Source organism: Hyla sarda, chromosome 3, assembly GCF_029499605.1.
Source record: "Hyla sarda isolate aHylSar1 chromosome 3, aHylSar1.hap1, whole genome shotgun sequence".
NCBI lineage: Eukaryota > Metazoa > Chordata > Amphibia > Anura > Hylidae > Hyla > Hyla sarda.
In genome coordinates this window covers 213,682,399-213,708,217 of record NC_079191.1, presented here as the reverse complement: position 1 = coordinate 213,708,217, position 25,819 = coordinate 213,682,399, and the positions used below count along the sequence as shown (strand labels likewise).

The following is a 25,819-nucleotide window of genomic DNA, read 5'->3' as shown; positions in this document are numbered from 1 at the left end:
TAAGTCACTATAAGCTATTTAGCACTTGAGTTACCTTTTAAGTGTCATACATGGACCTTACCCCAGCCACAAACACAGCTCAGCTTGTGGCCTGTCTTGGGTATGCTGATTGTGAATTAAGACAGTGGTGCTCTGTAATGCCTCCCACACAGGCCTCATGCTCATCTCTGAAAGACTCTTCACTATTAGGCAGCTTTGTGGGCGATATTTTAGTAGAGCTGATTCCCCTCCCCAGCAGTAATCACATTCAGGGCTCACATCTCTTTCCCCTATGAGTAATATCATTCAGGGCTCAGGTCTCATCCCACCTCATTCCAACCACAACCATAATCTGTTTCAAGTTCCTTATATCCCCCTGTAGGAACAGTAATGTGTTTCAGACATCTGATATCCCCAAACCAAACAGTGATCCCTTTAAGTCATTAACCCCTTAAGGATGGACCCATTTTTACCTTAATGACAGGCTCTTTTTATTTTATTTTTTATATGAATGGGTCTCTTTAAATGGTAAGAACTTTAGAATGCTGTTTCTGAGTGGAGCGATCCTGAGATAGTTTTTTCGTGACATATTGTACTATATATAAGTGGTGCATTTTTATTGACACATGCAGCATTTTCTTGTGAAAAACTCAAAGGTATTGTGAAAAACTGGAAAATTTCTGGCTTTTTTTTATTTTTCATGGTGTTCACTGTGTGGTAAAAGTGATGTTATATTTATTCTGTGGGTTGGTACAATTATGGCGATACCCATTTTATATATATCTTTCTATGTTCTTTTTCCTTTTCTGAGCAAAATTCTTTTTCTGCCATTGATTTTCCAAAAGCCGTAACTTTTTTTTTTCCGTTTGACACCATTGAGTGAGGGCTTAATTTTTGCGGTATGAGCTTTACTTTTTATTGGTATCATTTTTGCAATCAGTGCAACCTTTTGATCTTTTTTTATTCAGCTATTTTTACCAAAATTGGCGAATTTAGCATTTTTTGTTTTTTTACAGCATTCACCATGTGGGATAATTTACACTATAGTTTTATAGTACACGTCATTATGGAAGTGGCAATACTTGTTATGTATATGATTTGTGTTTTCGATCTTCGATGACAATACATGGGTTTTATTGGGAAAGGGGCATGTATTTATATATATATATATATATATATATATATATATATATATATATATATATATATTAGGGATCGACCGATATCGTTTTTTTAGGGCCGTTACCGATAGCGATAATCGGTGCAGGTTAGAGCCGATAGCCGATAACTTATACCGATATTCCGGTATAAGTTATCGGCTATTTAACCCCCTGCGACACCGCTGCAGATCATTGATTTAAAGCGGGCGCTTTAAATCAATGATCTGCAGTGGCTTTTGCGGGGCCATAGGCCGCCGCCGCCACCACCCGCTTCTCTCCCCTACCTGCCAGGGTGCTCCGGGCCATCCATCCATCCTTCCTGTAGTGTCCGGGGGCGTTCCGGGTGGAGGGTGGTCCGGTCCGGGCTGTCCTTCTTCTCCGGCGGTCATCTTCTCCACTCCGGGCAGGCTCCGGCCTAGTACGCTGCATAGACGCCGCTGCGCAGTGACACCCATGCGCAGCGACGCACCTGATGTCACGGCGTAGCGGCGTCTATGCAGCGTACTAGGCCGGAGCCTGCCCGGAGTGGAGAAGAAGACAGTGGGAGAAGGACAGCCCGGACCGGACCACCCTCCACCCGGAACGCCCCCGGACACTACATGAAGGAAGGATGGATGGATGGCCCGGACCACCCCCATTACGGGTAAGTTTAATTTTTTTTATTGACTCGGAGGGTGGGGGAGGGGCCCGACCGGTATAGCGGTATGGGAAAAAATCCATACCGGTATACCGCCTAGCATCACGATGGGGGGTGTGACGCGGTGCAGTGGGTCGGAGGTGCGGTGCGGCGGGTCGAGGGAGTGGCGGTCGCGGTGGGGGTGGTGCGGGGGGCGGGGCATTATCGGCAAGATAATTGCCGATACCGATAATGCACAAAATCGTGATTATCGGTATCGGCATACCGATAATCGGTCAATCCCTTTATATATATATATATTAAAGAAAAAAAGAAAAAATATAGCAGCACTCAGCTTGATGCAAAAGTTAAAGTGCAGGGTGCAAGTCACTGATAAGAACCAAGTCCTTCGATTCAATAAAATCCATAAAAATACAATTCAGTGCAGCACTCCATAATATGGAAAAAGTGAAGTTTATTCCATCAAAAAAAGTGAAAACAGCAGCAACGTTTCAATCCTCTCCAGGATCTTTCTCAAGCGTTCACCATGTGGGATCATTTACATTATAGTTTTATAGTACACGTCATTATGGAAGTGGCAATACTTGTTATGTATATGATTTGTGTTTTCGATCTTTTTTTTTTTTTATGACAATACATGGGTTTTATTGGGAAAGGGACATATATATATATATATATATATATATATATATATATATATATTTGTATTTTTTATTTAGTTTTTTTACACTTCATACATGTATTGAACTTTTTATTATTTAATTTTTAACTTTTTACAGGTTATACTATGCTGCAATACATTTGTACTGCAGTACGGCATGACCTGATCTGCTGCAGATACTACACACTGTACAATCCAGCCTGGATCTCACAGGCTTCCGCAGTAGGCAGACAGGAGGTCATCATCTGACCTCCTGCCATAGCAACCAACGGCAATCCGCGATGGCATTGCGGTGCCGCCGTTGGTGAACAGGGGGGAGCGTGCTCCCCCTGTCAACACCATAGATGCCGTGATGACAATTGATCAAGGCATCTATGGTGTTAATGCTGCCGGGGCCTGCACGATCGCGGCCCAGGCAACTGCGGTGTGTCAATCACAGCCGGGTCCTGCCGCCGATCTCCTGCGCTGCCTGCGGCAGTGCAGAAGATTGCTAGGACATATGCGTGCGAACATGTCGGGTGCTGGGACATATGCATACGTCCTATAGTGGGTAGGGGTTAATAATACTCCCCACCCCCACGTTATCCACACTTTCATTTTGGAAATCTACACTTTGATTTTGTTCATAGATTTTAAGTAACAATATAATTAGACAATACTTAATTGCAAAAAAGTATGCACCCTTTCAACAGGGAAGCAAAGAAAAAAAAATTGGGAAAAAACTATTTATGGGAAAATCAATCTTTCAAAATGCGTAAATTGTAGAAAATAAATAATATTTTTTGCCACACATAACTCATTTTAGCATTGTCTGTCCTTTCAGCATTAAATAGCATTGTATAATTCCACCTTATCAGGAATACTTGTATTGATAACAATCTAGCCATTTGAATGCTAGTACCAGTGAAAATGTGTGATACCAGGAGTCTCGCTCGGAGTGGCAGTGACTCAAACTTTATTGACAATAAGGCCTGCCCTGTGGTGCAATAAATGTTAAATCCTAGTATAAACTCTAAAACCCCTCATGTCATGGAACATTTTTCAGAAGCCTATGTGGAGTAGAATACCAGTGGTATTTTGCAGTGTGTGCGTTGCAGCAGAATCCTCGAGACCTCTGCAAGAGAACAGACTCTGCAAGAGAGCAGTACCCCTCGAGACCTATGTCAAAGGCTTTTCATCTGTGTCAAAGAAATTGAGTATGGAATATGTTCTTTTATAATGATAGATAATGGCCCTGATTTACTAAGAGTGGAGTGTAGGTTTCTTTGTAGGTTTTAATTCCCTACAGTTTTTTTCTAAGGCTTCCCTACATTTTGCACTTTTTTTCCTACATATTGCTTTTTTTTTTTTTTTTTGCACCTGCTCTGATCTGTCTGGTTTTCCTCAACTCAAATCCACCACATTTTCTGTGGAAACCTTAGTAAATATGTTGGATTTTTCTGATAATGTCAGAGACTCTCCCCCTTTTCAGTAGCCACGCCCCTCTTCCTGATGGTCACGGGTTTTCACAGTAATATGGAAAGTTGTCAGGGTTTTATTTTGATTCTGGCACAAATTTTGGCACAGACAGGATTTCTGGTGCAATGGGCCAGAATCTGGCACACAACCTGACAAAACATGTCTGGTTTACAATAATCAGGGCCAATATGTTTTACACATGGTATTCAAGCTATATAACAAATAGACCTTCATGAAAGACATCTGAGAATCTTTGCAAGTTGTCCAGACTCACCTGAAGACAAAGCAAATCCTGAAATACAATTCAAATTCTGAGAACGCAATATACATTTCTGTCTCTAGGGGCACTGTTTCAGTTAAGTTTGGTTGTGGTTGGGCTCCACTGTAGTGGATTGTCTGTCCTCTCAGATCGGCCTGAAAAGGGTTATCCAATCAAGGGTTTTTATCTTTCCATTCTGCACACCCTGCAAAAAGAAAAATAACAAACCTTAATTTTCTGTCCGATGAGAGCATCCAGCATTTGTAAAATTAATGTTTTTTTCTGGAAAAAAACAAACCAGAAAAAGCAGTCAGCATTTCCAGAAATTTTACATCTCAGTTGACACCAGAAAAACAGCTTTCATCTGAGCCAAGATGCATACCAGGTTTCATTCCCTATACCAGTAGATCTTAGTGAAAAAAAATAAATAAATAAGAACCTACCTTACCCCAAGAACCTTTGTGCTGAAGCATTTGTTCGAGGGAATTTGTGGTTCTGCACACAGGAAGACAATGATCTAGGTCAGTGTTTCCCAACCTTTTTCGGCTTGGGGCACCGCTCCCCAAATTTTTTTTTCGCGGGGCACCCCTACCAAGGTTGATGAGCAAAAAAAAAAAGGGAAAAGCACTGCAATACATAAAATGCACAATATCTATTTATCTGTGGAGATGTAGATTAACGTGCGGCTTTAGACAGCAACTCACAAATGACATCTTCTCTAATCAGCATCGTTCCCTTTTCTTCTCCATCTGGTCCGGGCCATCATGACAATTTCTTCCAGCCACAATTCTTCACCATTAAACCTGCAAAACAAACCTATTAGGCTCTGCACTTTTTTTTCCATGGGTGACAGAGGGGTGTAGAAGGGTGTACATGGGTAACAGAGGGGTGCACATGGGTGACAGATGGGTGTAGAAGAGTGTACATGGGTGGCAGAGGGGTGTAGAGGAGTGTGCACGGGTGACAGAGGGGCGTAGGGGTGACAGAGGGGTGTAGAAGTGTACATGGGGGACAGAGGGGTGTAGAAGAGTGTACATGGGTAACAGAGGGGTGCACATGGGTGACAGATGGGTGTAGAAGAGTGTACATGGGTGGCAGAGGGGTGTAGAGGAGTGTGCACGGGTGACAGAGGGGCGTAGGGGTGACAGAGGGGTGTAGAAGAGTGTACATGGGGGGCAGAGGGGTGCACATGGGTGACAGATGGGTGTAGAAGAGTGTACATGGGTGTACATGATTAGAGCTCCATTAGACTCACTAGGCAATCTCAGTATTACACGTGTGTAGGGCAAACATAAACTGACCGCACGCCAACTAAATTGATCTGTGTAGGTGAGATTAAATTGGAAACATGACTCACGATTTCTTTGGAAAATTCTTCCGGATTTATTTCCTTATTTCTTATTGCACATCGGATTGTCTCGGAAAACTTTATAACAACATTTTAGCAGCATAAACCATATGTGCCATGACTGGTGGAACTACGGTTTATGCTGCTAATTTCTGCTGCTAAAATGCTGTTATAAAGTCGTCTGAGACATGCCAATGTGCAATATGAATAAAGAAATATGAATAAAGAAAAAATTTCCAAAGAAATCGTGAGTCATGTTTCAAATTGAAAGGGGTTCTCCGGTGCTTAGACATCTTATCCCCTATCCAAAGGATAGGGGATAAGATGCCTGATCGCGGGAGTCCCGCAGCTGGGGACGCCCGCGATCATGCACGCGGCACCCCGTTTGTAATCAGTCCCCGAAGCGTGTTCGCTCCGGGTCTGATTACTGGGGGCTACAGGGCCGGCGGCGTGTGACGTCACGCTCCGCCCCTCAATGCAAGCCGATGGGAGGGGGGCGCTGGGTGATGCCGAGAGACACTGTGGGCGCAGTACGCACGCAGGCTTCCCTCCCCCCCCCCCCCCCCCCCCCCCCCCTGCGGTGCCGTGAGTTGCAGACTGGGGCGGGAAATAAAAAAAATAAAAAAAATTTACATTCACGGCAAAATCCTGCGGCACCCCAGGCAGTGCCGGGGCACCCCGGTTGAGAATCACTGATCTAGGTGGTCTTTGTTCTGTAAGTGTAAGGACAATTTTGTGAGGTTACAAATGTTTTAGTATTTTCTCTCCTATATGCTCTCCCATAGAGAAAGTAACTTAACATTAAGTCCAATTGACCCCATTTCTTTAGTTTCAACATGTAAGGCTTTGAAACTGTAATTTTGAGTTACTTTTCATTTTTATTATGAATTACCAACAGGACGTGTTGTTTTCCACATTTCGGATTGGTTGCATCACCTGTTAATGGGAGGTCGAATCCTATTAAAAAACACCCTTGAGACCTACACTGACCACTACCTGCAATGTAAACTTGAACAGCTCAGTCAAGAGCATAGACTGGTTTCACTTATTACACTCCTTAGAGGTACGTATCTGAAAATCTTTTCTCTCCTTATACAATTGCAGACCACCATATTGATTATTATGAAATCCTAAATCCTACATTGTAAAATAGTTGATTTTGTTGATTGCTATTATTCTTATTTGATCACAATAAATGCATTTAAACAGCTTTATGAAGTGCTTTAACTCCCTCCTACCATAGTACATTTTTGTCAGCAGTGTGTGTTTTTTTTTTTTTGTACAAATAAAGCTTCCTTGACTCGCATTACTTGTCTTCTGTTTGCTGTAAGTCCCGTCTATTCCTATGTAATGCAGCTCCACCTGATCTCCCCTGTCTCCTATCACAAGCAGCAGGTAGTGTAGGCAGACTGAAGCATTATCTTTTAGAATACACTGGACTGCCAGTAGATTCCTGAGACAGGCAATGTGAGTGGAGGGGAGAGGGGGGTTATAACTCTGCAGCTAATCATTGCCTCCTGTCTACACAGTAATGAAATTGGGGTTGGCACAACACAGCTACCCAAATTAAAAGGGTTAAACATGTATTGATAAAGCTGGGCTGGCAAAAAGTAAATGACACTAGGTGTCTGAAAAAAAGTTTTTTTGTTTAGACTGAAAGGCTGCTGAAAGTAGTAAAGGGTACTCCAGGAAGTCAACATATCCCCTATCCAGGGCATAGGGAATAAGTGTCTGATTGTGAGGGGTCCGACTGCTGGAACCTCCCTGTGATCTCCAGAATGGGGCCTACGAAATTGTCCGTTCTTTCAGCGCAGCAGCTTCTACCTTCCGAGATAAGCAGGAGTGACGATTTGCTCAGCCAGTAACTGTCTGAAACAGGTGATTGGCTGAGCGGGTCGTCATTCCCGCTCTTCTCCGAGGGTGGGGACTGGAGGGCTGCAATAACATGTGGGTTGCTGGGCCCTGTTATTAAGATTGCAGGGGGTCCCAGTGGTTGGACCCCGAGCGATCAGACACTTTTTTCCTATCCTGTGAATAGGAAATAAGTAGACTTCCCCAGATTACCCCTTTAATAGTCATGAATAGGAATTTTTTTTCTGATTGTGCTTGTTTCCACAGGGGATAGTAGTTTGTGGACATAGATCATCAGTAATGGAGACGTCCCATGCTAAAATTTCTTCAGTACTATGCCTAGGATGCCTGCATATAAAACAATAAAGCGGACTCACCTGCCGCCTCTCCCTGAGTGTCCTGGTATTGTGCGCCAGTTTTCTGTTGGTGTCTTCTTCCGTGTTGCCCATGGTCAACGTGTCGCACCGCGACTCGGCAAATCACCGGCCGCATTGATGGCACTCCTCGGCTGACGATTTTCTGACCCACGCTGTGGCGCATTGATCACAGCATTGCAGAAGAAGACACCACCGGAGAACTCAAGCTCGATACCGGGATAACAAGGGAGAGAGGCTGCAGGTGAGTCTGGTTTATTGTGTGATAAGCAGGCAGCCCAGGCATAGTACTGACATTTTTTTAGCATGAGATATCCTTCTTTAAGGAGGAAACATACAGTAGTTTTTTTTTTTCTTTTCTTTGTAGATGCTGTGTTTTGTGAAACCACTGAACCGCGATCTGCAGTAGCCAAGCAGAAACGGGCAAAACAGACCTTTGAAGAAATGATGGCTTACATTCCAGGTTTGTGACACTTGTAAGAAAAATTTGTCAAAATCAAGAAAAGGACATGGCTTTATGCACTACATGTATTTCTTTCTATTGCTATAGCAATCTTCAATTTTTTGGAGCATTGCACCCTGTCTGTCAGATCAACGCTTCCCATGTCCTCTTAGCTTTAATACTGATATCAGCCTCGCTACCGACCCCACACCCACAGAGGGACACAGCATTGCTCTGGGATCAATCACTAGACTGTCATAACTAATACAAGCATGCTGAGCAGGAGAAATAGCTCTTCGCCATGGGAGACCCACGTGTTTGTACTCCACTGATTATAACGGAAGGGTGTCTCCTAGTAATAGGACCTAACAAAACTAGATGGAAATGCCCCTGTAAGCTGTCTTTTACAGTTCAGGCGAAACTCTGAACTGGGAAACTCTACTTGTGTTTAACCATTTCTACACCTGTGGCACTCTGCTTAACAAATCCCTTAATATATGGTGGATCTTTTATTTATTATTATTATTATTTTTAAATATAGCATTATGTATAAAACTCATTAAAGGAGTACTGCAGTCTTAGACACTTATAAGTGTCTGATCGCAGGGGGGGTCCGACCCTGAGATCTCCGATACAGGAACCTGGCATTGCCGCTCTCGCTGAGGTCGACGACATTCCCCCTCCATACAGCTCCTATGGGAGAGGTGGGGATACACAAACTCTGCATCTCCACCTTTCCCATAGAGATACACGAAGTGGGCATGTCGGCCGCGGCATCATGCTGTGGCCGACACGCCTCCTGCACGGGAGAGCCGTGCGAGGGCCCCTTACAGGAGATCGCGGGAGATGCCAGCGTTCGGACCCTCCGCGATCAGACACTTATCCCCTATCCGCAGATGGCTGCAGATCTTCTTTAAAGGAGTACTCTAGCATATAAAATGTATCCCCTATCCTAAGAATAGGGCATAAGTGTCAGATCGTGAAGGAGCTACCGCTAAAACCCTCCTATGTGATCTCCTGTACACGGCCCCGGCTCTCCTCCTGAATGGGGCGTGTTGACTACCAAATGAAGAGGCAATCGACATGCCCCCTCCATTCAGCTCTATGGGAGAGCCATAGCGCTCCACTCAGGAATCTCCGGCTCTCTCATAGAGGTGCATGGAGAGGGCGTTTCGGCCACAGCTTTGTGCGGTGGTCAACACACCCCATGTAAAAGGAGAGCCAGGTCACGGGGGGCCCCAGCGGTCGGATCTGATACATGTTCCCTATGCTTAGGATATGGGACACGTTTTTATATCACGGAGTACTCCTTTTAAATGTTTTTTTTTTATTTATTTATTTATTTTTTTTTTTAACATTCATTTTATCAGATTTTATGTTTAATTTTTTTATTGTTCCTTTTTAACACCTGAAAGGAAATCGGTCATTAGTGTCACATGCACGTTGGTACAGAGAGGTAGTGCAGACGACACTGATGACAAAGATACTTACCTAGTCCCATTCCATGCTGTGGTTCTCTGGCTATCCTCTTCAGTATCTTCAGCTGCAGGCACGACTTGGAGCATGGGCGGAGCTTTGTGACGTTACCGCTGTTGGGTCCCGCTGCAAAAAGCAGCAGTGACATCACACGCTCCAAGTCGGACCCAGTGCTGAAGATGCCGAATAGGATAGCCGGAGAATTGCAGCACGAAACGGGACCAGGTAAGTATAGTTGTCATCAGTGCCACCTGCACTTACCTGTCTGTACCAACAGGTTAGTGCAGGTGACACTGATGACATTTTAGTTTTTTTTTTCCAAAGGAAATCTGTCATTACCCTTTTTAAAATGAAACCGGTGAAAACATGTAACCTTTCTTTCAATGGGCAAATTGACAAAAAAAATTTAAGTTATTTCTCTTGGCGTGCAGTGAGCCAAAAATTACTTTTTTCCATAACTTTTTTTTCCCATAAACACATTATTGTACAAAATGATACTTACACCTTTATAAGGTATCACCTTATTTATATTGACCCCTTGAGTAATGTTAATGGAAGAAATTTATCATTGATATGCGCTGTGTATTTTGCGCTAAATAATCACAAAAGTTTAAGCAAACTTAGGCATGTATGCAGTTCGCACATACAGGGCCCATAAATATCCTGAATTTATTAAATACAACTTTTTACAGCAAAAAGTTGTATTTTGATGCCACGGGGGCCGTTTTTATTTCAAATCTTAAATCAAGGGATGGTGTATTACATGGTTTATATATCGGTGCACAGGCCAAAAAATATGAGACGTCTAAGTAATAATAAATGACACACTGGGAAAACCAATCTTTCAATAGCTCAGCACCAGAAACTGAGCAAATGATACATTTCGACAAGTGTTTTTTGTCTTGTTACCTAGTCAACATCCTATCCTTTATTCTGTGTTTTTTTTTTAGATTTAATAGCAAAATGTATCGGGGATGAAGCCAAGTATGAAGGAATTCGATTGTTATTTGATGGTCTACAACAGCCAGTGCTCAACAAACAGGTGATTTTATTAGAAACTCAAATTAGGCTGCATTCACACCACGATTCTTTCATATAGGGACCGGATCCAGCTGGGAGATGTGAAAACCTTGCGCTCCCGTACCCCAGCCGGATCCGGCCCACATTTCATTTATTCGAATGAGCTGACCGGAGTCAGATTGTGACTCCGGACGGCTAATTTTTGATCTGCATCCGGTTTTGTGACCGGACTGAAAACTGTGGTAAACTACGGTTTTTAGTCTGGTCACAAAACCGGATACAGGGCAGAAATGAGCCGTCCGGAGTCACTATCTGACTCCGGTCGGCTCATTCAAATAAATAAGATGGGGGCCGGGTTCGGCAGGGGTACTAGAGTGCCTGGTTTCCACATCCCCCACCTAGATCCAATCACCTTATTAAAGAATGGTGGTGTGAATGCAGCCTTACAGACTCTTTCTGTTACATTAGTTTAACATCTCAGCAACAGGAATGGTTTGGAGTACATAATTATCAAAAGTACAAAGCCAATAGGTATCAGTATAGAATAGGTAATCCAAAATAATATATAAAGCCTATAACAATTAGGGGTGTTAATCGCCAAGAATTTGGCGATACGATTCGAATCGCGATACCAGTGTGGCGATTCGATATATCCCGATATATCGCGATACCGTCTAGGTGAAGATACATCACGATATATCCCGATACATCGCCCACATGGGAGCATTCATAGATCCCAATAGACGCCGCTGTCAGCTTTGACAGCGGAGATCTAGTACTCCGGTGCTCACTTTTCTCATTTTATCCCGTCCGGGCTGCAAAATAAAAGAAAACGCACTTTATCTTACCTGCCAACGAGCCCCCGGAGCTCCGGTACAGGTGTTCGGTCCCCGGGCTGTATTCTTCTTTCTTCCTGTTAGCCCGGCACGTCACACGGAGCTTCAGGCTATCACCAGCAGAGGCGGGACATCGCTGCGGCCAGTGATAGGCTGAAGCTCCGTGTGACGTGCCGGGCTAACAGGAAGTAAGAAGAGTACAGCCCGGGGACCAAACACCTGTACCGGAGCTCCGGGGGCTAGTTGGCAGGTAAGATAAAGTGCGTTTTCTTTTATTTTGCAGCCCGGACAGGATAACATGAGAAAAGTGTGCACCGGAGTACTCCTTTAATAGCCAGCCGCGGCGATCGCCGCATGCTGGCTATTAGCGGCGGCCCCCGGCTACTGAAATCAGCCGGGGGTCGCATAGTACGGAGGGGGCACGAGTTGGAGCCCGCTCCATACACCCAGAGCGCCACCGTGTCAGATCCGGCCTGCCCGGCTCCACAAATGTGGAACTTTTATCTCCTGATGCCCAGGACATGACATGCTGTTCCGGGCGTCAGGAGATAAAAATTCCACATCCCTAAAAGAATCGATTCAAAAATATTTTGAATCGATTCAGTATCGGCAAATGAAAAAATCGCGATTATCGCGAGAATCGATTTTTTTCTTACATCCCTAATAACAATGAAGTACATGCCTCACCATATAGGTATCTCTCCCAATATAAACTTGCATTCAAACCAGCACCGATTCTTCTATGTACACTTACATACAGCTAGCTGCATTATCAACCAATTTTTACAAACAGATCATCCTCAGCACTCCATGACTTCAAACAAGTGGTCTGTTTATTTACTCAGTTATTTACTTATCTATTGTATGCATTTTTTCTAGTATAGTGTTATCTTTTTAGTGGGTATATATACATCACTACTGTCAATCTATATCAATCGAGCTCTGTTATACATTAAAACACAGTGAAATATATACATGTAAAAAATATGAAAAATACTTAATTGATCTAATAACCATAATAATAAAGGAGAGGGGAAACAGCATCAATTGAATATACAGATCACGGTAAGAAGACATTGAGTGAGAGTGTCTCTCTCTCTCCTGCACTCTCTCACTTTTTTACTCTCTCTCTCCCTCACACATTCTCTCACTCACTCTCAAATATTCTCTCACACTCACTTTCTCTTACACTCACTCTCTTTTACTCTCTCTCACACTCACTTTCTCTTACACTCACTCTCTTTTACTCTCTCTCACACTCACTTTCTCTTACACTCACTCTCTTTTACTCTCTCTCACACTCACTTTCTCTTACACTCACTCTCTTTTACTCTCTCTCACACTCACTTTCTCTTACACTCACTCTCTTTTACTCTCTCTCACACTCACTTTCTCTTACACTCACTCTCTTTTACTCTCTCTCACATTCCCTCTCACTCTCTTACTCTCTCACACTCTTACTCACACTTTTTTTTAAATGACATTGCTTATTTATATATTCACATTGTCATCTTTTAATATACCTTTTATAATGCTGTATTTTTGTTTAAAATGTTCTTATTATGCCTATTAATGTTAAATTAACACCAAGTATGTCATGTCATTTCAGCTATCTTATGTTCTATTAGATATTGTTCTGCTTGAAATATTCCCAGAACTTGGAAAGGTACAGTGTATTTTTGTATTTGTACGGTTATAATTATATTTTACCTAGGATGCCATACACATATTTGGCTAACTATGGGATGTTACGGCTATGCAACAAAACACGAAGGCTTTTACAATGAAAGTTGAGTCCAGCAGGTTATCTAAAGAGTAGAATTGTGAACCAATAATGATACAGAAAGTAGTGTTTTAGACTGACGCCCTATAGTTAGGCACTAGTTAGTCGCTGATCACTGCCCTGCCTTAATTGACCTAAACTTAAAAGAAGCTAGCAATGAGGAAAATAAAAAGCAGCACCTATAGGTGCGGACTTGGATATCATTTTCAAGTGCACAACTGGACTTTTAAAGGGGTATTCCAGGATTTTTTATTTTATTTGACTATGCTACAGGGGCTGTAAAGTTAGTGTAGTTCATAATATAGTGTCAGTACCTGTGTGTCACCGTGGTCTCGCAGTTCTTATAGGATTTTTCACCCCAATATTTAGTTTTAACAGCATAAAAAATGACTCGGGTCTCAGGATTTCCCAGGTTGCAGTGCGTCGAGACCTGACTCACTAGTCAGTTGTGTGCAAAGGGAGACAGCTGTAGGCACACTGATTATAAAACCCTGAATGGATGCAGCTCATTTGTGTTGCAATGGGTGGGGTCTCAAGCGTGAAACTATGGGATGTGTAGTTTGAGAACCAAATCCAACAGGAAATACCCAGTTCACAAAAAGAGAGCCTGGCAGGTATGTACTAAAATCACCTTATGGTGGATAACCCCTTAAGGACATAGCCCATTTTGACCTTAAAGCAGTACTCACTGCTCAATGCTCACTGTAGCCCTTGTTACATTCCTTGAGGGGTATAGTTTCCAAAACGTAAAGTCCATTTCAGTGAGGACTGTGGGGTCAATTTGGTTTCTTGGGTGGCCAACAAACCCAGAAATCAGTGGCTCATAACCGTCCGGACTGGGGTCCAGGCGGGGTCACCTATATGGGGGGACAGGGGAAATTGTATAGGGGACAGGGTCAATAGTATGGGGGACCTCTACTGTCATTGCCCTGCGGCGCCGTCTTCTGGGGGCTCATCATCACTGGATGATGATGGGGAGGAGAAAGAAATGTGGGGTCTTTCTCCTCTCCCTCATTGGCGGTCTCTGTGTCAGAGGCAAGCGCATGGCATATGCCTCATGCCTCCTCTACTGAAACACCTTTTGGGGTATTTATATTTTATGGGGGGGGGGGGGGGTTTTAAGTAGGGATCGACTGATATTGATTTTTTAGGGCCGATACCGATAATCTGTGGACTTTAAGGCCGATAGCCGATAATTTATACCGATATTCCGGTATGAATTATCGGCTATTTCACCGGTCGGTCACCGGTGGTCTCTGGCGGTGTGGTGGGGGGTGCGGTGCGGGGGGCATTATCGGATTATCGGCAAGGTAATTGCCGATACCGATAACGTCCAAAATCGTAAATATCGGCCAATAATATCGGCCAACCCTAGTTTTAAGTGTGTAAATGTAGTGTTTTCACTTTATTACAATGTGTAATGTAGGTGTAGTGATTTGTACGTTTATTGAGGTGCAGGTTTTTATTTATTTTTTACACTTTTTGGGGGGCGTATGCAGTCCGTGCAACCAGCGACTGTTCTGCGCTGTGTGGCTGGACCGGACCCCATGTTCAGACTACGCTGATTTCTGATCAGCATTTTTTTGGTGCAGGTTCTTTTTGTTTGCACTTTTTTGTGGGAATTTGTGCTCTGTGCCACCAGCGATTGTTTTACGACTCCCCTCCAAAAAAAAAGCAAAAAAAAAATAAATTGCCTGTACCCCAAAAATGTGCTGATCAGTAACAAATCAATGATCAGCAATGGGGTACGGTCCGGCCACACAGCGCAGAACAGTTGCTGGTGGCACTTTTCCCAAAAAAGTGCAAAAAAAAAAATGTGTACTTTTCCAACAGTGGTCATCAAACTATGGTCCTCCAGATGTTGCAAAACTACAACTCCAAGCATGCCCAGACAACTCCAAGCATGCCCAAACTACAACTCCAAGCATGCCCAGACAGCCGTTCCAACATAAGATGACCACAGTTTAGAGACCACTACATTGTGGGCTCCAAACTGTGGTCCTCCAGATGTTGCAAAACTACAACTCCTGGCATGTACAGTTAATGTACACCACAAACATGGTATAAACAGAATAATATACTGGCAGTGTAAGAAAATCTATATGATTGTATTTAGATGCGTACTTCATTTGATGTATGCAGTTAAGGTTAGGATTAAATGAAAAATAATAATGCTATGCAAAGGATGTTCAAGGTATGTTGCCATATGTGTATAAATGCAAATAATTGTATTGTCTTTTATTTTAGCCTCAAAAGGAGTTGTCCTCTTTGCCAACCTGGATGTAACAGACAACTGCAGTTCTATTACATTTCTCCTTGTTACTGGGATTGATACGGACCAACGCAATAAATGAATCAGTAAACAAGTCAGTCAGAACTCTAAAAATGTAAAGAAAGAAAAACCATCAATAATTGCTTAGAGATTTGCAGTATAATAAAGATTACATCAAGATTACAGAACCGAAATGTTCTATTGCCACAAGTTATAGGCCAAAGTACATAAAAGTTCATTAAGGTCAATGGTTAAGGTAAAAAGTAACTGATAACAACCACAAAGATAAAAATAAGTGGGTAAATACTCTGTCTATTAGGCTTTAGTGATATAGCCTGAGCCCTGACTGACTCAGTTTCTGCTTATTTAGAGTGAGAGGTTGTCAGTTCCAGTTTTGTAGATTTAGCGTCAGGTAAGCATTATACTTGGAGCTGACCAGCACAAAATTTATGTTGCAGGGTTAAAGGGGTACTCCGCTGCTCAGCGAGTGGAACAAACTGTTCCAAACGCTGGAGTCGGCGCCAAGAGCTAGTTAGGTCATAGCCTCGCCCCCTCATGATGTCACGCCCCGCCCTTCAATGCAAGTCTATGGGAGGGGGCGTGACATTCGTCACGCCCCCTCCCATAGGCTTTCATTGAGGGGCGGGGTGTGACATCATGAGGGGGCGGGGCTATGAAGTAACTAGCTCCCGGTGCCGTCTCCAGCGTTTGGAACAGTTTGTTCCACTCGCTGAGCAGCGGAGTACCCCTTTAACTTAGCTTCACATTGTGTGACATGCTGTATTTTTCTTGTACATTAGTTTGTAAATATTTGCACTGTAAACATATTAACACTCCAAAAACAAATAAAACTTTTAACAAGTAATAGTCTCATGATGTTTTTTGTCTGATCATAATACAGTACTTTGTCATTCAAGGTTCCACCAGTGAATTTACACACTCCCCGATGGGCAACTCTGAACCTGTGAGGTAGTGTGCGGTGAAGTGTCTTTAGGATTTGCGGATTTATAGATGTTAGTGGTTTTTTATCCTCCTCTGTATTTCATTTGGGTTATCTGCTATGCTTTCACATGTATGCAGACACTTTTAAAGGGGTTATCCAGAAAAAAACTTTTTTATATATATATATATATATATATATATATATATATATATATATATATCAATCTGGCTCCAGAAAGTTAAACAGATTTGTAAATTACTTCTATTAAAAAAATCTTAATCCTTTCAGTACTTATGAGCTTCTGAAGTTGAGTTGTTCTTTTCTGTCTAAGTTCTCTCCGATGACACGTGTCTCGGGAGCCGCCCAGTTTAGAAGCAAATCCCCATAGCAAACCTCTTCTACTCTGTGCAGTTCCTGAGACAAGCAGAGACGTCAGCAGAGAGCACTGTTGCCAGACAGAAAACTACTCAAAAAACAACTCCACTTCAGCAGCTAATAATTATTGAAAGGATTAAAAAAAATTTATAGAAGTAATTTAAAAATCTGTTTAACTTTCTGGAGCCAGTTGATATATAAAAAACATTTTTTTCCTGGAATACCCCTTTAATATCATTTTTTTAAAACTAGCACAATAGTCTCCTGTTTGAAATGATTTTTGTTTTGTTTTCAGAGTGCGGTGTAACCTTGTGTCCTGGGCAGTTCCTGTCTGTAAAGTCGATAAACTAAATTTGAGTATGTAGGCCCTTGCCAGACCAAAAGATCGCAACACTGCCAAGCCTGTAGTGGATGTCATTTGTTAAACAAATATTTCCGGAAAGACTGATGTACTGTGTTATGTCTAGTGCAGGGCCTAAGGGGGCAGTGCATGACTCCTATTCTGAGAAAGTGGCATTCCACCTAATCCGGCCCTCACTAGTCATACCATACTTTATCCATCTTGTTCAGCTGTTTTATCCCGCAAATGGCATCAATAGCTCTGGCACCGCAGCCACGCTATGTACTGATGGGCGGATTGGGCATTTCCTGTGTGCTAAAAGTGACACAGCTAGCGGTAAGCAGTGGGAACCTGGCACTCTTGCAGTGCTAGTAGCGGGGGAACAGGCAGGTGGATATACTGGCAAGGCTAGTCATGCTGCCCCGCTAAGAGGGATAAACGTGTCAATCATCAGCAGGTGGGGACTTAATGAATGCTGATGACTCTTCTCTCATCGCAGTGAAAACAGCGTTCCTGTCACTATATTATGCTACAGCACAAGTAACCTAACAGGTTACCTTTAAACAATCCTGATTACTTTTGCAGGTTTTTTTTTTACCTTCTGGGAAACTTCCTTTGATTAATGTAAATTGGAGTTTAAAATATAAAAAAAAAGGGATTTTTCAGTCCTCAGCACACCACCTATTGGATGTCCGTTGTTTTCAGAAAAAAATTATTCTTTAGACCAATGTTATTTCTAAACAATTTATTCTAAGGTACATTCCACACAGTGTATCCATTCAAATGGAACATTTCTGATTTAATAACATGCAATAGATCAGTAGAACGGAAAGGCCACTAAAAGTCAGAATCTCCAAATACAAATATAATCTTAAAGGTTGCCCGAAACACCCCCTTTCTAATCATTTTTCACAATTCCATAACAAGGATCCCTTAGGACTGTTCTTTGTAGGTATCCAGTTAGTGAGAAAAGATTGTCGTGGAGGAAGTTTTATGTTAAAGAGGTTCTCCTCTGCTCAGTGTTTGGAACAAATTGTTCCGAACGCTGGAGCCGGGAGCTTGTGACTTCATAGCCCTGCACCTCAATGCAAGTCTATGGGAGGGTGTGTGGCACCATTAGGGGGCGGGGCTATGACATCACAAACTCCCGTTCCAAACGCTGAGCAACGGAGTACCACTTTAAAGATGTCTAAGGCCGAGCGTCAGAAAAGATTTTAATTCGAGAGCTTGGAACCAAGGGGCCTTAATTCAATTTTGGAATTATTCGGATTTCTGTAAAGGGATGGGCTCCGTACTGGGGCTCACCCCGTGTAATGATAATCGGGTGACCTCCAGTACGGCCTCCATCCCAAAACTCTTTCTACTGTGATTTTGAATTTCATTGCTGTATGCTAGTTTTACTGGCATCATTTTATTTTTATTTATGTATTTCTATTTTTTATTTTCTTTATCAATTTTTATTTTTATTTTATCTATTTCATTCTATATATTTTTCTTGTTGTTTTCTTCAGAAAATTTTCTTGTATTTTATTTTTATATTTATTTTTATACTTATTTTTATTTCTACTTTTTATTTCTCAATATATTTTTTGAATTTTTATTTTCCTTTTGCTTTTCTCTAAGGTATCGATTATTAGTCTTTCTACAAATAACTTTAATGAAATATATGGGGAATGATGTTTCCTTTATGTGAGATAAGTTTATATAGTGAAGTGTATGGCCTCTATACTATTTGAGGTAGAAGGCTTAAAGGGTTACTCTGCTCCCCAGCGTCCGTAACATTGAGTTACTGAACAATGTGTGCGGGCTTCCCTGTTCACGCCCGCCCCCTCGTGACGTCACGCCCCGTAATGTGACATCACGTCCCGCCCCCTCAGTGCAAGTCTATAGGAGGGGGGAGTGACGGCCGTCGTGGCCCCTTCCCAAAGAATTTCATTGAGGGGGCAGGCCGTGAGGTCACGAGGGGGCGGGCGTGAACACGGAGGCCTGCACACAGTATTCAGGAACTCAATGTTCCGGACGCTCGGGAGCGGAGCAATCCTTTAAATACTCTTTGGAGGGATAGCCAGCAGGCTCCATTCGATCCATCCTGAATTTTGGGTGAGACCGGAAAGTAATCAACTCTATATTTTGTGTAAATTATAGATAAAAAACAGGTGTGAGATTCCCAGACCATATAAAAAGCTTGCTTTCTTTTATTGTATCATATACCACTGAAGAAGGGGTACAGAATTGCTTTATACACCCCGAAACGCATTTGGTTATGACAGCTACTCAATCCAGCACATGATCCCTATTCACATTGAGGATAACGACACTGATGCGATTTTGGTCATTTGAAGCAAACAGGAGGAGAGTCCTAGATTTCCTTGTGGAGAGGAGCGAAACCTGCATAAGAGCCTGCACAAGTTTGCCAGCATATTTAACAATCCCTACAATCTATTTAAGCCAGTGAACCTTAAAAAAAAACTATAGAGTGCGTGCTCTACTCTGCCCTGTCAGCTGACTGCCCACATCACACGCCACCGGAGTGAGCGCTACAAATCCATCACCGCCTCCACCTAGAGCTGAGAACCACCATTACCAGAACAGCACTGAGTGGTGAGTGCCGCGCTGTGCCCAAATCATTTACTTAGAGCCATCCACCCATTTGTGCTGGAAATGAAGTGCTATCATATAGCAGGACTTTGTCACTTCTATTGCAGGATGACGCTACATGCTTTTCCTTTGCATGATTCACAGTGACACGTTCTGCTACTATTCGTCAGAATTCACTACAACTTCTTTTCCCACAGGACTGGCCGTATACAATTTACAAAAACATTGCGTGATAATGAATTATTATTTGCAGGACTCTATTTGTTTTTTCATTGCAGGACTTTATTTACTGTACCGTTTGCAGGACTTTATTGATTACAGGACTTACAGAGCATTTATTTTTACACAATACTTACCAGGATAAATAGTACTAGACTGTGACAATAGCAACGTTACAGTACAATACTGCTATCTATCATCATTCCTTATATGTGTTGGTTATTATAGGATAAATTCAGGAGATATCTTTGTGTATATCGGGGTATCAAGTGACACCTACATTTATGATCAATTGAGTTATTTTAAATGCTTGCACAACCGTAGGGCCCTGCGGTTTGTGTATTCATCATTGTTTTATATTTTAGAATAAATTGTTTAGATATTACATTGGTCTAAAGAATCATTTTTTTCTGAAAATAACTGACATCCAACATACAGCTATTTTGAGGACTAAAAAATCCCTTTTTTTTAATATTTTAACCCTTTTTTCTCTCTCTGGGTGAGAGAATTCTTCAGTTTAATCTGGCACATTTATCGCCGTGAGCTGCATAATCCTATTTTACATTAAATTGGAGTTTAATTAAAAAATACAGAAAAGCTTCTCTATAAAGCAGGCACCTGCACCAGTCCCCCCACATAACAAGATGTGCAAAAGTTTATCTGAAGTCTGAACATCAGATAAAGAGGGGCTGGGGGGTGATGGCAAGCGAGGAGGCGTGCATCAGCTCCAGGAAAAGTACAGTTTGCTTTTATACCCTAACAGCTATCTAAAGTGAATCTGTCAGCTTTATTTGCTTCTTAGAGCTGCAGACACCATTGAATAGTCTTATTAAAGGGGTATTCCGGAATTTTGGTTTCTTTGAATGTAAGATAGCGGCAGTAAAGTTAGTCTAGTTACTAATATACTGTGTTTAATGGCTGGTATCATATTTATTTGTCTATCTTTACCCCGGAAGTTCATTTTCTGAAAATGACTGTTGTCTCGGACCTTTTGCCAGCTTGTTGTGTAGCCCGAACCAATACATCACAGGTCGTGCTAAAAGGGAGCTTGGCTGCTTTGTTTGTTGTGTGTGAAGCCAGTGCCCTTATGACAGTCCCAGCGCACATCATCCCACTGCTCCACAGCCACAGGGGGCGCGGGGGGGGGGGGGGGGACCAATGTGTGGGAGGGAAATAAATCTCTTCCCACCTTGAAAGAAAGAATTCTGGGGATTGTAGTCTGTGGGATGCCACAGAAATGGTAAGTAGCGAGTTTGCAAAAGCAATCCATAAGCATAATGGGAGAGACAGGACACGGCCATTTACCACCAACACAAGCACAGATCCTTCAGAAGCATTATCATTACCGTATGACGATTACTAAAGTCACCTTATGTTGGTGACCCCTTTACTTTTCAAATCCTTATCTGTGACATCAAAGTATTGCTGCTGACTTTACTTTTGTCTAGGCTTCCATTGTAATATTGTGTCTATTTATGTTTGTCTTGAAAGGATGTTATAATAGAGGAGAATTTGTTCTTGCTTGATATCTAAATGGATCCTGTGAACCAAAACATTAACTTGAAAAGCATTTGTACTAAAGCCACTGAACTTGTCAGTAAGATTATGTTTCAGATGCAAAGACATCATAGAAGGCAATTATAAAAGTTGTCCTAGCATGCAATGGTGCACTGTCCTTTTAGGCATTTTCATCTCTCTAACTCATTAATGTGATCTATCCAAGTGTTGGTAATGACACATCAATCCTATTAAACTGCAGAAAATATGTTTGGCAAAGTTCTGTAATCAAGATTCATTAACGTTCCCTACATGGAAACATTGTCAGACTGGGGTGCCTAGGACCCATCAGTAGAATTTACCCAACAATTATTACCTATTTATTTGTAAGCCTCATGCACACTAGCACTATACTAAACTCTATTGTATGCTGGACTTGTGATATCAAATCAAGTTTTCTGTAACATTGCTATTGATCATTTTTGTTATATTATCATATTTGGTTTATGGAAGTCTGCTTTTATACAGGCATTGGGGATTTTCTATACAGGCATGTATCTGGTACAGCAACTCAGTCACATTTAACTGAATGGAACTGGTCTGGTGTGCATTAAATGACCCTGAGGTCAGGCCCACACAATAAAACATTAAAGGGGTATTCCAGGCAAAAACTTTTTTTTATATATCAACTGGCGCCGGAAAGATAAACAGATTTGTAAATTACTTCTATTAAAAAATCTTAATCCTTCCAATAGTTATTAGCTTCTGAAGTTTTCTGTCTAACTGCTCATTGATGATGTCACGTCCTGGGAGCTGTGCATGATGGGAGAATATCCCCATAGGAACTGCACAGCTCCCGGGATGTGAGTCATCAGAGAGCCGTTAAACAGAAAACAACAACTCAACTTCAGAAGCTAATAACTATTGGAAGGATTAAGATTTTTTAGTGGAAGTAATTTACAAATCTGTTTAACTTTCCAGAGCCAGTTGATATATAAAAACAAATTTTGGCCTGGAATACCCCTTTAATGGCCTATCCATTTAGCCACTCAAATGTTTTTATTATTGTCATGTATACCACTTATATATTCCATAACTTTGTACAAAACTATGGTAAAATACAGACAATACAGGTACGAGCTTACAATCTATGAAATAGAGACAAGATCTGACATATAGAACAGCTGTAGGCCAAACACTTGACAGCTTTCTTCCTAAAAGGTTGCACATGAGAAGTCCTGTAGGTCATGCACTGGTAAGATTGAGGTAGTGCTTGTAGTGGCATTTATAAGAATAAATGGATACGGAGGCCAAGTAGATGCTGTAGAACTGAGTTATCGGATTTGTAGCTTGAAATGCTGGTTAGTTAGAAGCCAGTGAAGGTTATGACAAAGAGTTGTCATTAGATGAACGAGCAGAGAAAGTTGTTTGTCAGAGTATAGAATGTATTGATGTGCTGCCAGTTTGTATGATCGCAGGCCAAAGAGGAAGGAGTAGGAGTCAGGATATGAGGGCATGTGCCTGCATGCCAGCAGTGTCAGGAGTAAGGAAGCGGTGGACAAGAGAAATGTTTTAAGCCATAAATAGTAGGGTGTTGATGTTTGAACAAGAAATGTGTAATCCCTAGGCAGCATTATAAAGGAGGCTGGGTGATTGTAGGGTTAGAAAGGGTAGGTGTTTGGACAGTGGAGAATATGTTGATGGTAAATATTATATTTTTCCAGAAAAACATCCAGGCCCCCCTTGAACTTGTTTATTGAGTTATACGTCACATCATATGGAAGAGAGTAGGGATGTCCCGGGGACGATACCAGGTATTTGCATGTTATCGGGGACTCGTCTAATGTCCCCGATACCAAATCCTATACCTGGTGGAGTGCTTCGCTCCACTGCCCTGTTCTGCCATCCGCATCACTGCCGCTGCCCCGTTCTGGCGTCTGCATCATGGCGTCTTATTGAGGAGCATGTGACACACATGTCGCTCCACTGCGCCCAGCGTAACGCTACGGAGGATGTGACGTATATGTCACATGCTCCTCCATAAGATGCCATGATGCGGACAGCAGAACGGGGCAGCGGCAGTGATGAGTATGGGGCTGCAGAGTGGTGACACCGGACAGGTGCAAGTGAGAAACTACAAGGGGGGCTCTGCTATCTACAAGGGGTGTCCTGCTGGTTACAACGGGGGGTCCTGCTGGCTACAAGAGGGGCGGTCTGCTGACTACAATGGGGGGGGGCTGCGGTCTACAGGGGGGCTGCTACTAATGTCTGCGCCTATCTATACTCCCTACCTAAAGGCAATCTTACAGCAGAGTCAACTGCACTAACTTGAATTTATAATTATTATTCCCTGTTCTACCCAATGGAGAAGAGAGAAATCTGTGCTCATACTACAGCAGCCGCCTCCATTGTACACAACAAGGAACCCACATATCAGCACGGTAAGCAGCGCCAATGACCTGGTCACCCTGTTATCAGATTCCCTTTAAAATAAACGTAATCGTACTTGGTATAGGGACATCCCTAGTAGAGAGTTCCATGGTCTCACTGCTCTTAGGAGCTTTATAGCATGTGTTTCCATGACCGAGCAGCTGCAAAAATGGACAGGCACCGCTAAATAGTAATACGGAAAGCTTGCATAGTATTATATGGATACCTAACTAATATCTACTGAAAAAAGAAGGTATGCAGACAAGAAATCTGAACTCAAAGTTCATTTTCTGCAGCCTACAAAATTACTGTTGTCTCGGACCTTTTGCCAGCTTGTTGTGTGGCCCGAAACAATACATCACAAATCAGGTGCTTAAAGGGAGCTTGAATGCTTTTTGTTGTGTGTGAAGCCAGTGCCCTTATGACAGTCCCTGTGCATATGTGTGTGCATTCATCCTCCCACTGCTCCACAGCCACAGGGGGGCGGGGGGGGGGGGGGTGGGGGGGGGTGACCAATGTGTGGGAGGGAAATAAATCTTGTCCCACCTTGAAACAAAGGATCCTGCCTGGGCATTGTAGTCTGAGGGATGCCACAGAAAGTAGCCAGTTCCCAAAAATAAGGCAGAAGCATCATGGGAGACACAGGACACAACCAAATACCACCAACACAAGCACATAGTATACAGAAAGCAAAAATCGTCAGGCAACGCTAAATAGCCTAACTAATATCTACTGTAAAAAGAAGAAAATATGGTATGCGGACAAGAAATCTGAACTCTGGTTCAAAAATACAAGCTTAAATGGGCACTGTCAGGTTCAAAAACGTATTATAGAAATTATTATTAATAGAAAAAAAAGACCACTAGGGGTCCCTATATTATCCAGAACACAATCCTGTCCGGATGCATCATCATCCTTGTCCAAGCTGAAGCACAGGCAGTAAGTGAGGGCGGGACTAGCACTCTTAAATAAAAAAAAAAACACAAAGTGTAGATACCACAGTGCGAGGAAACAGCCAAAGGCTGGGATCCAGTACTATTTTAGGTTGTGCAAAGCCAACCCTTAAAGGGGTACTCCGCCCCTAGACATGTTATCCCCTATCCAATAGATGGGGGATAAGATTTCTGATCGTGGGGGTCCCGCCGCTGGGAACGGGCGATACAGGGGCCGGAGTATTGTAATGTCACCCCCCCCCCTCATAGACTTGCATTGAAGGGGTGGGCTATGATGTCACGATACTCCTGCCCCTGTATCGCCCGTCACCAGGCACGGAGCGAACTTCGCTCCGTGCCTTGTGATGGGCGATACAGGGGCTGCAGTATGACACGGGGTGCTGCAGGAGAGATCCCGGGGGTTACCAGCGGCGGGGCCCCCGTGATGAGACATCTTATCCCCTATCCTTTTGGATAGGGGATAACATGTCTAGGGGTTGAGTACCCCTTTAACATCACACAGAAGAAAAGGATTAAAGGGGTACTCCCATGGAAAACTTATTTTATTTTTAAATCAACTGGTGCCAGAAAGTTAAACATATTTGTAAATTAGCAGAAATATGGAGAGGCTCTGACTACCAAGTGGACCTGGGCTACCCAATATAGACATCTATACCCACAATATTAGGGGTCAAGGACTTTAATAATAATAATTTTATTAGTAATTATATTATGCACAATAGATGTAAATTGGATGGAATAGCGGAGTCCGTGTCACACAGGGCCCTTATGATAACACGGCATCAACTATGTGGTAATAACATTTTCAATTATATATCTAAAATATATGAATATATATTTAAACTGTGACCACCATAAAATATGTAAAATAAATAAATAACTTCCCAATCAAATATATTCAATTACAA

At 42.5% G+C, this 25,819-nt stretch overlaps 1 protein-coding gene across 4 annotated transcripts in view; it reads left to right on the top strand.

Annotated features, from left to right (window-relative positions):
• Nucleotides 1-16,054, top strand: part of SNX14 (sorting nexin 14) — an 87,204-nt gene extending 71,150 nt beyond the window's left edge. For all 4 annotated transcript variants that reach the window (XM_056566025.1, XM_056566023.1, XM_056566024.1 and 1 more), the window contains 5 exons: nucleotides 6,401-6,565; nucleotides 8,095-8,190; nucleotides 10,596-10,687; nucleotides 13,111-13,167; nucleotides 15,532-16,054. In XM_056566025.1, the coding sequence (XP_056422000.1) occupies nucleotides 6,401-6,565; nucleotides 8,095-8,190; nucleotides 10,596-10,687; nucleotides 13,111-13,167; nucleotides 15,532-15,570 (449 nt within the window). In that variant the 3' untranslated portion in view covers nucleotides 15,571-16,054. The remainder of the gene's footprint in view (nucleotides 1-6,400; nucleotides 6,566-8,094; nucleotides 8,191-10,595; nucleotides 10,688-13,110; nucleotides 13,168-15,531) is intronic.
• Nucleotides 16,055-25,819: the final 9,765 nt, after the last annotated feature.